This window comes from Eubalaena glacialis, chromosome 20 (assembly GCF_028564815.1).
Source record: "Eubalaena glacialis isolate mEubGla1 chromosome 20, mEubGla1.1.hap2.+ XY, whole genome shotgun sequence".
NCBI classification, from domain to species: domain Eukaryota; kingdom Metazoa; phylum Chordata; class Mammalia; order Artiodactyla; family Balaenidae; genus Eubalaena; species Eubalaena glacialis.
The window spans coordinates 23,418,502-23,434,241 of NC_083735.1; the positions used below are offsets into that span (position 1 = coordinate 23,418,502).

The 15,740-nt window shown below is 40.2% G+C and overlaps 1 protein-coding gene across 1 annotated transcript in view; it reads left to right on the forward strand.

The window, feature by feature from the left end:
• Positions 1–7,870: 7,870 nt before the first annotated feature.
• The window catches only part of TNKS (tankyrase), a 179,374-nt gene continuing 171,504 nt past the window's right edge, over positions 7,871–15,740 (forward strand). The window contains exon 1 of the mRNA XM_061177564.1: positions 7,871–8,555. Within this exon, the coding sequence (XP_061033547.1) occupies positions 7,883–8,555 (673 nt within the window). The 5' untranslated portion in view covers positions 7,871–7,882. The remainder of the gene's footprint in view (positions 8,556–15,740) is intronic.

Below are 15,740 nucleotides of genomic sequence, written 5' to 3' on the forward strand. Positions count from 1 at the left end.
TTACCTACCTGTCTGGCTACTTCCTATGCCTCCTTAAAGCACAGCCATTTCTTTGAAGCTATTTCCAGTAAAAACACTGGGGCTAAAGGGAGTTATTTTACCTTTGAAGAGAACTAGCATCTCTGCAAATCAGGGCAAGATAAAGCTCCAGAAGAGACCTGGGTCTCACTGTGTGCACAGGCATTAATTTCACTCCTGGCATCCAAGCAAAGGTCCTGGAGTTTATAGAAGGTAGTAGAGGGTAGGTGTTAAAAGCCCAGGCGCCAGAGCCAAAATACCTTGCTTCAAATGGTGACTCCACACTATTAAGTGTCCTGTGACCTTGGGCAAGCAACCTAAGTTTTCAGTTCCTCACTTTTATCATCTGTGCAATGCATTTAATAACAGTAGAGTTACTGGGAAGATTAAATGAATTAATGAAGATAAGGCACTTAAGACATAACGCACTATAGGTCATGTACATGTGATATGTAGTGAGTACCGTATAGTGACAGTGATACTGCTGCTATTTGAAGCTAGGATCTTATTATTTGAGATGTGGCACCATCCCCTCCTTGAGTGCTCACCCACGGCTGGGTTACATGCTGCTTTGTGTTTCCAGAGTACCCTGTATGTACTGGCCTTGGAGCACTCACATCGTGTTGACATTATCTGTTGACATCGTGTTGACATTATCTCCCCCACTAGACCATAAACACTCAATGTTTAGGGCCATGTCTAATTCATTTTGGTAATCACTTCCTGGTATGGCACCTGGCACTTAGAAAACACTCCCGTGCCTATAGGGGCCAGGTCTTTATTGAGTAAAATCATCTAGATGTAAATCAACAAAAAGAATGGTAGAGAATAATTGCCCTCTGGCAATACCAAGTAGCAGCAACTATGCAACTTCAGCCTATTGTCATGTGGAAAAATAGGCAGGGGGCTTCATACCATCTGATTTTCCAATGACCTCTATTTTCTATTGCTGCTGTAACAAATTATTACATATTAGTAGCTTAAAATGATGCCAATTTATTATTTTATAGTTCTGCAGGCCATAAATCTGGCAGGGGTCTCACTGGGCTCAAATCAAGGCGTTGGCAGGGCTGCACTTTTTTCTGGAGGCTCTAAGGGAGAATTTGTTTCCTTACCTTCTTCACCTTCTAGTTGCTGCCCACATTCCTTGGCTTGTGGCTCCCTACCTTCATCTTCAAAGCTAGCAATGGCTGCTTGAGTCCTTCTCACATTGCATTACTGCAATCTCCTTTTCTGCCACCCTTTTGCACTTTTAGGAACTCCTGTGATAACATTAGGCTGCCCACATAATCCAGGAAAATCTCCCTATTTATTTTTTAATTGAAATATAGCTGATTTATAATGTTTCAGGTGTACAGCAAAATGATTCAGTTATATAACATAAACTTTTTTTTTCAGATTATTTTCCATTATAGGTTATTACAAGATATTGAATATAGTTCCCTACATTATACAGTAAATCCTTATTTATCTATTTTATATATAGCAGTGTGTACCTGTTAATCCCAAACTTCTAATTTTTCCCTCCCCCTTTTCCCCTTTGGTAACCATAAGTTTGTTTTCTATGTCTGTGAGTCTATTTCTGTTTTGTAAATAAGTTCATTTGTATCATTTTTTTAGATTCCACATATAAGTGATATCATATGATATTGGTCTTTGTCTGACTTACTTCACTTAGTATGATAATCTCTAGGTCCATCCATGTTGCTGCAAATGGGATTATTTTTTACTTTTTTATGGCTTAGTAATATTCCATTATATATATGTACCACATCTTCTTTATCCACTCCTCTGTCAATGGACATTTAGGTTGTTTCCATGTCTTGGCTATTGTAAATGGTGCTGCTATGAACATTCGGGTGCATGTATCTTTTTGAATTAGAGTTTTCGTCTTTCCTGGATATATGCGCAGGAGTGGGATTGCTGCATCATATGGTAACTCCATTTTTAGTTTTTTAAGGAACCTCCATACTGTTCTCCATAGTGGCTGCACCAACTTACATTCCCACCAATAATGAAGGAGGGTTCCCTTTTCCCTACACCCTCTCCAGCACTTATTATTTGTAGACTTTTTGATGATGGCCATTCTGAGCAGTATGAGGTAATACCTCATTGTAGTTTTGATTTGCATTTCTCTAATAATTAGCAATGTTGAGCATCTTTCCATGTGCCTGTTGCCCATCTATATGTATTCTTTGGAGAAATGTCTATCTACATCTTCTGCCCATTTTTTGATTGGGTTGGTTTTTTTTTATATTGAGCTTTATAAGCTGTTCGTATATTTTGGAAATTAATCCCTTGTCAGTCGCATACTCTGCAAATATTTTCTCCCATTCCTTAGATTGTCTTTTCAGAAAATCTCCCTATTTTAAGGTCAGCTGATTAGCAGCCTTAATTCTATCTGCAACCTTGAATCCACTTTGCCATGTAAGGTAACATATTCACAGATCCCAGGGATTAGGGCATGGCTATCTTTGGGGCACTATTATTTGGCCTACCACGAGCCCCAAATATAGATATAAAAATGAATGTTGGATTGTTCTATTATGTTTTCTCTGATACAGGGCCTTTCATTTGTTGGGTTTGCATTTTCTCTCTCATGCTGTAGGCCCCTCTCATGTATTTGGTGACTTATGGTGGTAAGCTCAACTTCCGTGGGAGATTTCTGCAGACATCCATATGTCACTGACCTCAGGAACCATGGCTGTGTTGGTTTCCCTTGAGGGGGCTATGGTGGACTCCCACACAATAGCCACTGTGGTTTCTCAGTACTGTGGACAGAATATTTTGAGGGAGAAATGTGCAAACTTCCAGGCTGAGCATCCCTTCTTTGCAGAGTCTCCAACCCCCACTGCACCCAGCACACACATCATGACTACAGCCAGGAGGGAATAGCTGCCTTTCCCCTTCTGGTTCCCAAGCTTATTAGACCTTCCTTTAAGACACTGTGAAAAAAGAAGTATGTACGAGAGGCTGCATATCAACATTATTGGGTGAAAAGGAACCTGCTTGTTATTAGGCAGGCAAAACCAGTGCTGTCTCCCAGGTAGCCTTTAATGCCCCATACCAGAGGCCTTCTCCAGTTTTTGATAATAACAGTTGACATTTACATAGCATTTAGCATGTGCCAGAAGCTGTTCTAAGCACGTGGCATATATTAACTCATTTATTTCTCACAACTCTTAATATCTCCACCTTGCAGATGGGTTTACAGAGGTTGAATAACTTCTTCGGGATTATTCAATGTTTTATTTTGAGCAACATCTTCAAAACAAAGACGATATGAAGGAATGCACAACAAGAGAAACTGCACACACACACACACACACACACCATTTAACTCAAACAGCTTTCACTCATTTATTTCCTTCAACAAGCCAAACAATGCCAGCAGGCAAGAGGAGTCAGTGGCTGGAGAAGCGGGGGGAATCCTGTTCTGGGATGGACTAGTGCCTCTCGCTCCCTCGGCTGCCACTTATTCCCAGCCAGTAGGTCTGGTGATCTCTGCTCCCAGAGTTCTTTGCTCCAATCTCCACTGGAGGTAGGAGATGGCTCACCATCACTATGTGGGAGCCTGCAACCCCTGACAGTCGCAGGAATCAACACTCAACAAGGCTTGGCTGGCTGGCCCTGTGTTCTGACTGGGGAAGCTGAGCCCTCCAAGTGTGCCTCACAATCTATTGGTTTGCAGCAGCATCAGCCCTATTCTGATTGGCTACATGCGAAGTTTCATAAGCCATCATTACATATTGCATTATTACATATGCATTATTGGCTAGTTATATCATTCCTCATCAATATATTCCAGAACTTTTGGGAACTTTTCTAAACATGTTTATGAACTTGGGAACTTTTCTAAACTCGTTTATGACCAGGTGTTTATCTTTTTTGAGTGAGGAAGCCACATGCTAACCCTTAATGAGGTATATATGTACGATTTTAATTACTTTCGGAAAAAATGTTTACAAGAAATGCTTTGGGTGGGAAAGCTAGTTTACCATTTTTAAAGTACAGCAAGTAGGTTTTTATTTATCCCTGTTAGAACATAGGGTGGGCCATCCTTTAATCACACACAGCTAGCCAGTGACAAAGCTAGGATTCATATCCAAGCAGTCTAAATGCAGAATCCACATTCTTAACTACTGTCTTATATTTATATTGCCTCTCTGCCTGGAACTAACACTCTTGGCTCAACTCAATACTCCTCCCAAGTGTACAGACCATACTCGGAGAAAAGGCAAGTTATCAAAAGGGCAGACTATGGATGTCTTGTGAGCAACATCCAGAGGACCCTGCTGTGTAAAAGATATAAAGCTACTGAAATTTTCCAAGGTGGGGGATGCTAATAAACTAATATATAGGGGATCTTTAAATTACTGTAATTTTCCTGCCTTGTAATAGTTGCTTTGCTTTTTTAATAAAATTTTCTCTGATACAATGTGGTTGGCATGATTGCAGCTGTTGGAATTATTGCCCACCTATAGCTTTACAAAAAAGATTCTCCTGGGTTTCTGGATGCAACTTCAGCTAAAAATTCTCTTAGCTTAGTAGTAATATCTTCATAGAGAAATCTGGGCCTTTGGCACCATGGGCATTAAATGATATAAGGATAACATTATCTTTTTTTATTATTAATAGCTACTTTTATTTATTTATTTATTTATTTTTGGCTGTGTTGGGTCTTCATTTCGTGTGAGGGCTTTCTCTAGTTGCGGCAAGCGGGGGCCACTCTCCATCGTGGTGCGCGGGGCCTTTCACTATCGCGGCCCCTCCCGTTGCGGGGCACAGGCTCCAGACGCGCAGGCTCAGTAGTTGTGGCTTACGGGCCCAGTTGCCCCGCGGCATGTGGGATCTTCCCAGACCAGGGCTCGAACCCGTGTCCCCTGCATTAGCAGGCAGATTCTCAACCACTGCGCCACCAGGGAAGCCCAGGAAAACATTATCTTTTTCTAAGGCCCAGGTGAGGAAATGGCACTGCCTCAGACAAACTATAGCTTTAGCTTGGGCTGTGGTTGCAGAAGAGGCATTGCACAGAGCATCAAACAATAAGTGGACTTAGTAGATTGGAGCCACTACCAGTGAACGTGAATGTGGAGCAGATTACTGGGAAACATATGAATGGAATAAACACACCGAGTCTAACTGAAATATGGAGACTGCACAAGTTCACGATTGTGTAATTTACAAAGTGTGTCCTTTGGGGGAAAAACAAACATCACAACACGGTCCAGAAGGTGAGTGACCTTTGAGTTGGTGGCTCCTTCCTTTGTATCAACAACATGGCTTAAGAGAGTGCTATGTGCTCACATTTTTATACCACTTGGACATGATTTTTCTGAAAACATTTTTGAAAATGGTAAGATGCTACACAAATTTGATCTGCAACAATTACTGGAAACAGTCAGGGCCTGTATGAAATCTTGAATTTTCAGATGAAGAAACAATTCAACCTGATTTTTCTTTGCCTAAGATTCCTGTTACATGTAAAATAGTGGCTATTTATTTCTAGTCATTATCTTTGTCGTAAAGGAAGTTGTGAGGAGAGAGCTACCGATAGTGGCTATTAACACTTTATGTATGACACGTAAGAGCATGAAACTAACAATCAAGGTGTGCTTACAAAACACCCAGGACTTTTAATCCTCACGACAATGCTACAATAAAATCATAATTTTAGAATGACAGAGCTGAAGCATATCTACCAAGACTAGCCAACTAGTAATCATTAGAGATGTGATTCAATCCCAGGTTTGTTTTACTATAAGCTTTGCTCTTTTCATGAGGGTATAGTGCATCCCTCATGGAATTGTTTAGCTATAAAAGATCAGGTAATGATATCTGCTTTTTCATGTTTAGAGCTCAACATTAGTCCATATAAACCCAAACCTTATAAATACTTAATGTTAAGTACTTTTACTACTTTCCAGTGGAGGGGAAAAAAGCAATTTCCAATTGATTGAACGCATTTTCAGACACAGTTTACCAGTAGAATAGTTTCAGGCAATTCAGCCTTTTTATCTCAACCAGCAGAAACTTTAAAATTTATTTTGTACTGATAAACAGACATGCTAGATGCATTTTGAATTCGGGTGAACATTACTGCTTCTTGTGATCTATGAGTAACTGGCCATCAGGGTACCAGGTGAGATAATTCCTATGCTTCCCATTCAGGGAGAAGGTCATAGTCAAGGGGGCACAAAGTGAGTTATAGGCATCTAATGCATCATGTTGATTCACTCCCACTCCTCAGTGCCACCCTCTGTTGTGCATTATGATTCAAAACCAGGAAAATGTGTGTTGTGGACAGATTTTAGTTACACCGATGGAGTCTTCCTATCCAGCCACACATTTATCAATATGTGAACAATGGCACAAATTTATAAAACACATGGATAATGTTAGAGTTATAATCTGCAACCCCAGACTAGATGACAATAAATGTCACTCATAATATTATGTTCCTGACCTTGTTGTATTTAGATGGTAGTCCTAAAGAAACTTACCTATTTATGTGGATGGGAATATTAGCATCACACTAATTATATTTCATAATGAACATGTGAAAGGACAATTTATCACATAGTTTAGTATTCTGCAAAGCGAAATTTCTACTTGACCCATCTAAATCTTGGGTTTTTCTTAAGACACAGAAGCTCCATTTGTGTCCACTCTCTTGGAATAATGCTGTTTGTCTAAATTTCCAAAATGCCTAGTTTACTATTAAACAGGAGGCAGGAAATGGAGACCTTACTGAGATTATCCCATTCATTGGTACATTTCTTTTGATGGTAGACAAAAAAAGTAGGTATAGGCAGAGGAAAAAGAGAAAAAGTAATTACTGAAGAATGGCTTCTGAAGGTGAGGATGGATGGAGAGCAGTCAGGTTTTTATCTTAGTTTGGGAGGGGGAGGAAGGAGGGATGAGAGGAACAGACATGAGAAGGTCAGCTAAAAAGAATTCAAAAGAAAGGAACATATTCGTAATTATTTGGGTCAAGCTTAAGGTGAGAAATAAAAGTACAGAGATAATAGAATAGATAAAAACACAATTTTAAGAGTTAACATTTATTGAACTATTAATTCCATTTTGCAGAGGGGAACCTGAGACACAGAGGGGTTAAATAGCTTGCCCAAATTTACACAGCTCGTTCACGACAGAGCTTGAATTTCAATCCTGGCAATCCGAACCACTATTTTAAAATGGGATATTAACGAAGTACAATACATAAAGTGAGAACTCTCATAGAGAAGGGATAGAGAGACCAAGAGATTAACTGGGGGGGGGGGGGGGGACGGGGAGGGGAAAAAGACTGCATTTCAAAAAAAATTTACCAGTGGGCTAATTATAGTTGTGTTTTATTAACGTACGGAGCACTTTGTATATGTTAGCTCATTTAATCCCGCTAACAATTCTGTGAGGTAGATACTAGTCCATTTTTCAGACAAGGGCACTTGATATTTGATAAACGACACATACCTTGCACAGAGTTCCACCTCAATAGCAGGCTCTGGAGCAAGAAAAGGAAGACTGAAGAAGACCTGGCAACTGAATGGAACAGGGCAAGGTAAGCAGGCTGAAAAGTGAGAAAGGCAGGAAAAGCTTCCCGTTTAAGCCTAGGCTGGCTCCAGTTTTCAAATCTCCCCGGCCAGCCCGCCAAGGAGTCACAAAGCCCGCCCCTCAGCCACAGGGCCACGCCCCCTTCCGTGGCGGTTCTCGGAGCTCCCAATACTTCCCGCCCACTCTTTGACCCCGCCCACCGCTCCAGCATCATTTCCTGTGCGCTGGGTGCTAATTGGTCCAGCAGTCGGAAGTGAGGGCGGGCGGTGGGGCCGTTGCCGCAGTGACAGTGCTGGGGAGTCCGAAGATGGCGGCGTCGCGTCGCTCTCAGCATCATCACCACCATCATCAACAACAGCTCCAGCCCGCCCCAGGGGCTTCGGCGCCGCCGCCGCCACCTCCCCCCCCACTCAGCCCCGGCCTGGCCCCGGGGACCACCCCAGCCTCCCCTACGGTGGGTGGCCTGGCCCCCTTCGCCTCCCCGCGGCACGGCCTAGCGCTGCCGGAGGGGGATGGCAGTCGGGATCCGCCCGACAGGCCCCGATCCCCGGACCCGGTTGACAGTACCAGCTGTTGCAGTACCACGAGCACAATCTGTACCGTCGCCGCCGCTCCCGTGGTCCCGGCTGTTCCTGCCTCATCTGCCGTCGGGGTCGCTCCCAGCCCAGCCGGCGGTGGCAGTAACAATTCACCGTCGTCCTCTTCTTCCCCGACTTCTTCCTCATCTTCCTCTCCATCCTCCCCCGGATCGAGCTTGGCGGAGAGCCCCGAGGCGGCCGGAGTTAGCACCACAGCAACATTGGGACCTGGGGCAGCAGGACCTGGGCCAGGGGTCCCAGCAGTGAGCGGTGCCCTCCGGGAACTGTTGGAGGCCTGTCGCAATGGGGACGTGTCCCGGGTAAAGAGGCTGGTGGACGCGGCAAACGTGAATGCTAAGGACATGGCCGGCCGGAAGTCTTCTCCCCTGCACTTCGCTGCAGGTCAGAGACTTTGAATTGTTTATTAAGGGTTTTGGTGTTGGGGACGGGGGTCCGGGTCGGGAAGGAAAACAAGTTATTATGATGGAACAATGGGGGCGTGGTTATGGTTCTTCAACACTTCTCGGGAAGACTTGAGGTTCCTTTCTTTAGGTGGTGCCTGGGTGACGGGGGGCGTGGTAGGGGAACGTGTGAATCCATTCTTTTTAGTGTTTGCACAGTGATCCTTGTACTCATCCCCGAACTCCTTTACTGGTAGTCTCAGGATATGGGTATACTTAAACTTTTTCAGTTACGAGTGTGCAGGAATAAAGTTAGATCTGAACAGTCTTAGAGTACTTTTGTCGTTTGTTTGCTAGTTTATTTCGTTTTTGCAAGAGTAGGTCCCAGGAGGACAGTATAGACCAAAAGAAGTTTAATGTAACTCGACAAGTGTAGAAGTAGCTATCGTACGTAGTCTTAGTGAGCCCATGAGAGACATAAATGAAGTTAGTGAAACTTTCCCCCCTTTTTCAAGGAGTTTACAGTCCAGTTGGGTAGATCACAAGGTGCCTGTATGAAACAACTGGAGAAGACTATTTGGATGCATTATGTGATGGCGGAAGAAATATAGGCTTTGAAGTTATGGACACTGCTGTTTGTTAGTTGTGTAACAGGCAATTTACCTGATCTCAATTGCCTCCATTTTCTCTTGGGCAAAAGTGAGATACTGAGGTTGTGTGAGGATTTAGTGAGAAGCATCTGGCGCGTAAGTTCTCCCCCCAAAATACTAATTCCTAAACACTGGACCACTACACACTTTTGTCTTTTTTTTTTGAGCAAGTAGTTGACTATTTTCTTTTAAAAACACATAACATATTTTTATAAAATGCAGAGAAATATAAAACAAAAAGGACCATAAATGTCACTGCCTAGATACCTACTATTGATATTTCAAAAAATAAAGGTAGGGCTTCCCTGGTGGCGCAGTGGTTAAGAATCCGCCTGCCAATGCAGGGGACACGGGTTCGAGCCCTGGTCTGGGAAGATTCCACATGCTGCGGAGCAACTAAGCCCATGCGACTGTGCTCTAGAGCCTGCGAGCCATAACTACTGAGCCCGCACGCCTAGAGCCCGTGCTCCTCAACAAGAGAAGCCACCGCAATGAGAAGCCTGCGGACCGCAACAAAGAGTAGCGCCCGCTCTCTGCAACTAGAGAAAGCCCGCGCACAGCAACAAAGACCCAACTCAGCCAATAAATAAATAAATAAATAAATTTATAAATTACAAAAAAATAAAGTTAATGTTATATACATTAGAAACGCTACATTAAAAATGTATATGTTGTATGTACATTGTAAAGTTAATGTAGTATAGAAATAAATACAATGAAAAAGCACCACACACGCACACACACAAACATCAAAGATAATACCCTGAAGATAACTTCTGCTAAGTTTCTTGCTGTGTTTCTAATATATCACTCCTTCAGTTTTTTCTGTTAATGGTAAAGCATATGTTAAGAACTTACTAAATACATTATTTATTTTTACCACAACTTGGAAAATATTTTTATCTTCATTTTATAGATGACACAAGTGTAGCACATACTGCTTAAATAAGCCCAAGTTCACTAGAAGTAGTGGAACTTGGATTTAAACTTTGTTTTTAGAGTTTGTGAAATCAAGTTTAAACAGTTATAACTTATACCAGGTTTAAGGTCACTTTTCTTTTTTGTGAGTAATTTTGATGGAGTTTCTACTTTGGCAGTGTTTGGGGGGAAGAAGTAATTGAGGGCATACACTCCAGGAATAGTGTTCACACATTTTTTTTTTTTGCAGCCCATACTTAGCAGTATATTGTCACCCACACACAAACTGAATCAAAATTTCAGGAAACAATTCTATCCCTTGCTACATGTGTTGCACTCTGATATTTTATATCCTATTCCATTTCCTTTCTTACAAATGCTGTTTGTGATCCCATTAATGAGTCATGATCAACAATATGAGAAACACTTACAGGAAATCATTATTAGATGGCTGGATCCATTCTTGAAATGTAGCCACTACTGTTAGGAATGTAGTGAATTGAGTCATAAACAGGCTTCCATTTAAGTAGATGCACGCTCACGGTGTTGCTTATTTTAGATGAAAAATCATTTCTTTTTCTTTAGGCCAAATGATAGATCTATAATGAATGAAACGAGACCTTTTGCTTTTGCAGACTTTATTCCATATTTGACTATTTTAACACATTGTTTCACAGATCTTGTCATTTCTCACAATATTGCATTACAAGTAATCACTAACAGGTGATAGCTAGTTATATTAATTTGGGTAATAATATACTTATTTAGGATTAGTCACACATAAAATAGTGCTTATCTCCCAAATCACATCTTCTGTTTGCCACAATAGTTACTTTATATTCTGTTTTAGTTTTATGTGTACCCAGATAAGCTAGAAGACAAACAGTAAAACAGTCCAGTAATTATGTTGTAGTTATGAGAACCTAATCTGGAACTGGCTTTTTTAGAGAAAAAAAATAATTTTTTTTAGTTCAGTGTGGAAAACAGAACAAAAACAGTAAAACTCTCCATGGTCTAAAAGCACAACACCCTGTAGTCAATTTACCATGCTTTCATGTTTGTGTTCCTAGCATTAAAGCATTAAAGCTTTGTTAAATCTAGTCTTCTCCATCATGTGTAGCCTGGATAATTAAAAGTAATTCTCAGTTGACTATTAGTTGGTTAGAACGCTAGTCACTGAATGTCATGGAAGAGCTGTTTTAAAGATAGGAAATTGGTACAATCCCTTGGATGGAAAGGTTTAAAAATTGTAGTTCTTTTGTTGCACAAATCTTTTATTACTTATCATAGGTTGGTGTTAAATAGTGACACAATTTTCAAGTGGCAGGTAGTCCTTACCTTTATGGAGCTTCAGTCTAGCGGGGAAAATTAAATAACAACAACAACAGAACCCCACAAAGTGTATAACCTGGAGTGACAGGAAAAGTACACTATACTGTCTTTTGGAGCAGGCAGTAAGGACTCTTGTCCTGATTTTAGATCATTTAAAGAAGAAGTCTTTCTAAAGAGATTGTTTAAAACAGGGATTTAAAGGATGAGTCCAAGCTAGCCAAGCAAAGATGGGAAGGAAGAATGTTAATTAATGCCTTTATTTCCATTTAAATATAAGTATAGTTCTATAGAATGAAATGAAACCATTTTTAAGGCTCTCTGAAGTGGTATGAGCTCATACTCATATTTAAATCCTTATGCTTTTTTTTTTTAACCATAATTCTTTCCAGCAGCAGAATTAAGAATCCTTTCTATCCCACTGTGGATTGTGATAATTATTAGTTTAAAATGTGGCTTAGAGACAGTATTAATAATGGAATCACCCTATCCACAACTAGAAACATAATCTTCAGTTTCCACTGTTGATACAGGTTCTTAAAGTACTATTTCTAATACCTTCTTAAGATAGCCATATCAAAATGATCCAGTCTTTTATTGTGGACTAGAGTTTATATAAGACTTTTTCTTCTAGAAGTAAGAGCCTTGACCCTGGTTTTCTGTTGTTCAAAGGATAGTAGTCAAAGCTTTAGAAATAGCATCAATTTAGAATGATATATCTCCTGAGTTCAGTTCCTAGTAGTGACATATTTTTGTTAAAGGACCAGTGTATTCTGATGACGTCTCTTTTTAAAGAAAAATTCAGATGAGGTCTTTATTAAAAAAAAAAAAAAAAGGTTTAACGAAGCATTGAATCCTGAAATTTCACGGTATTTACTTTAAATTGAAGAAATTTTGAAATAGGCTTCCTGGTTAACTTTAATGGTTAACATTAATTAACATATGACTTGAATTAGGACGTGTAATATGAGGTACTTCAGTATAAAAACCAGCAAATAAAAACCAGCAAAATATGTAGGGCAGTTTTATGCTTTCTTTTGATTTGAGTGGTTTCTACATCAACACACATTTAACTATGTAGAGGTTGCCTCACTCATTTCTTTTTCTCCTGATTTTTTTCAGCATGTCCATGCTTGTCCCTCCCCCCACTTCACTGTACAAATGTAGTTTCTAGTAAAAAAAAAACAAAACACTATGTCCTCTAAACTGTTGCCCATCAGTGGGTAAAAAAATGAGTCAGAATGCTTCAGTCCTGAAATGGGAATCTTTCTATACTTTCCATTGTCTGGCAAGGTCCTTGATTATACTATTTTATTTTATTTTATTTTTAATATCTTTATTGGAGTATAATTGCTTTACAATGGTGTATTAGTTTCTGCTTTATAACAAAGTGAATCAGCTGTACGTATGCATATATCCCCATATCCCCTCCCTCTTGTGTTCTCCCTCCCACCCTCCCGATCCCACCCCTCTAGGTGGTCACAAAGCACCGAGCTCATCTCCCTGTGCTATGCAGCTGCTTCCCTCTAGCTATCTGTTTTACATTTGGTAGTGTATATATGTCCATGCTACTCTCTCACTTCATCCCAGCTTACCCATCCCCCTCCCCGTGTCCTCAAGCCCATTCTCTACGTCTGCGTCTTTATTCCTGTCCTGGCCCTAGGTTCATCAGAACCTTTTTTTTTTTTTTTTTTTTTTTTAGATTCCATATATATGTGTTAGCATACGGTATTTGTTTTTCTCTTTCTGACTTACTTCACTCTGTATGACAGACTCTAGGTCCATCCACCTCACTACAAATAACTCAATTTCGTTTCTTCTTTTTTCTTTTTTAAATTTTATTTATTTATGGCTGTGTTGGGTCTTCGTTTCTGTGCGAGGGCTTTCTCTAGTTGTGGCAAGTAGGGGCCACTCTTCATCGCGGTGTGCGGGCCTCTCACTATCGCGGCCTCTCTTGTTGCGGAGCACAGGCTCCAGACGCACAGGCTCAGTAATTGTGGCTCACGGGCCCAGTTGCTCCGCAGCATGTGGGATCTTCCCAGACAAGGGCTCTAACCCGTGTCCCCTGCATTGGCAGGCAGATTCTCAACCACTGCGCCACCAGGGAAGCCCCGTTTCTTTTTATGGCTGAGTAATATTCCATTGTATATATGTGCCACATCTTCTTTATCCATTCATCTGTCGATGGACACTTAGTTTACTTCCATGTCCTGCCTATTGTAAATAGAGCTGCAATGAACATTGTGGTACATGACTCTTTTTGAATTATGGTTTTCTCAGGGTATATGCCCAGTAGTGGGATTGCTGGGTTGTATGGTAGTTCTATTTTTAGTTTTTTAAGGAACCTCCATACTGTTCTGCATAGTGGCTGTATCAATTTACATTCCACCAACTTGCAAGAGGGTTCCCTTTTCTCCACACCCTCTCCAGCATTTATTGTTTGTAGATTTTTTGATGGTGCCCATTCTGACCGGTGTGAGGTGGTACCTCATTGTAGTTTTGATTTGCATTTCTCTAATGATTAGTGATGTTGAGCATCCTTTCATGTGTTTGTTGGCAATCTGTATATCTTCTTTGGAGAAATGTCTATTTAGGTCTTCCCCTTTTACCTTTCATTTCTCATAAGGCAGGAGTTAAGAAAGTTTTTCTATATATGGCCAGACAGTAAATATTTTAGGTTTTGTGCCCTCTGTGGTCTCTCTTTAAACTGTGTCAACTGGTCAGCTCTGCTTTTGTGCCATGAAGGTATCCATAGACAATACATAAATGAATGGATATTGTTATATTCCAATAAAACTTTATTTATAAAAATAGGTGATGGCCATATTTGGCACAAGTGTTGTAGTTCGCTGATCCCTGTCGTAAGACATTGCCTGGGGTATTTTTTTTTCATTTTTGTTTTCCTTCTTGTTTAGTCTTTACTTCTGGAATAACCTTTTATTTTGAATTATTTTCTGAGTTCTGTCATCTTATTTCTAATTCACATATGCTAGTTTTTCATATCTTACATCATTTTCACATTGTCTTTTAGCTAATATTGAAATAGTAGAGCATAATTTTGTCTTTTTTGGGCATTTTCTTCTAGTATATTGTCTATAGGAATGCTATTCTGCTCATATTCTTCTTATAAGAACTTTGCATGGGATTTGACCTCATTTTTTTTCTACTGCTCATTTTTACAGAAATTAATTGCTAAGTAATTTCAAGGATAAAAATAGAGGTCTGAGATGTTGAGGGTAACTCCCCTTGTCCTTCCTCCTCATGTTGGATATGCAGGTCTGACCTAGAATAGATGAAGTCTCACAGGAAGGTTTGCAGGATCATCTCTTACAGTAGTAGCATTTAAATTATGAAACATCGTTTTATATCTTAGTTTATATAGCCTACATGCCACTTTCTAGAGAGCCTTTACCAGAGACTTTATGCTAAGGGCGTTTTATAGATAAGATGTCTTCCTCATAGTCTATTTACATAGAAGTTTTAATTACAAGAAGTTTAGTCACCTGCCTTATTTTTCCTCCCCTGGGGCATCCCTTTTGTTCCCAAGGAACTGAATAGGTCACAGGCTAGGTGTGCCTTCCTTCCAAACCAGACGTGATTCTTTGGCAGTTAAAAGGCCAGAGAAATATATCTGGAGAATAGAAGACATATCTTTAAGGACCAAGTTGTGAGCGTAAATATGTTTTAAAAAAATGGTATGTTAAGCTTAGAGCCCAGGAGAAGAAAAGTGGTCAAGGAATGTAAATCATGCTAAGAAAATGTATTTTATTTTAGTATTAGGTTTTAGGAAGGAATCAACATCATCATGAGTCTTGTGATGAAATGCAGTTGAAAACACTAGAGTAGCTTATTCTTAAATGTGTTTAATAGCCTGCTTTTGCTTCATGGACAAAGAAATGTTTCTGGTAGTTGATTGTAAAATATGTGTGAGATACGATTCAAGACACAAGAGCCTCTTAAATTCTTATTTTTCCTGTATGTCAGGGTACTTGAAGTTACTTTGGTCTATGTTTATTCTTCTGACAGGAACACTAAGAATCGTGGGATGTAGCTCTGATCTTGGGGGGCCTAATACCTGTATCGTCAATGTGGATTCATAATAAGAACTGAGTAGTGTGGGTGTTTTGGGGATTTATACTAAAGCCTAGGTGCTCAAGATAACTTTGAGGTTCATTTTCTAAAATTCATTTGATTTTGAGTGATTGAGGAAAGTTATGAGTGTTTTGTTTTTGTGTGCCTACTGGTTTTTCCTTTTAAGGCTTCATCAGATATTCAGGATTGCTTTTCCC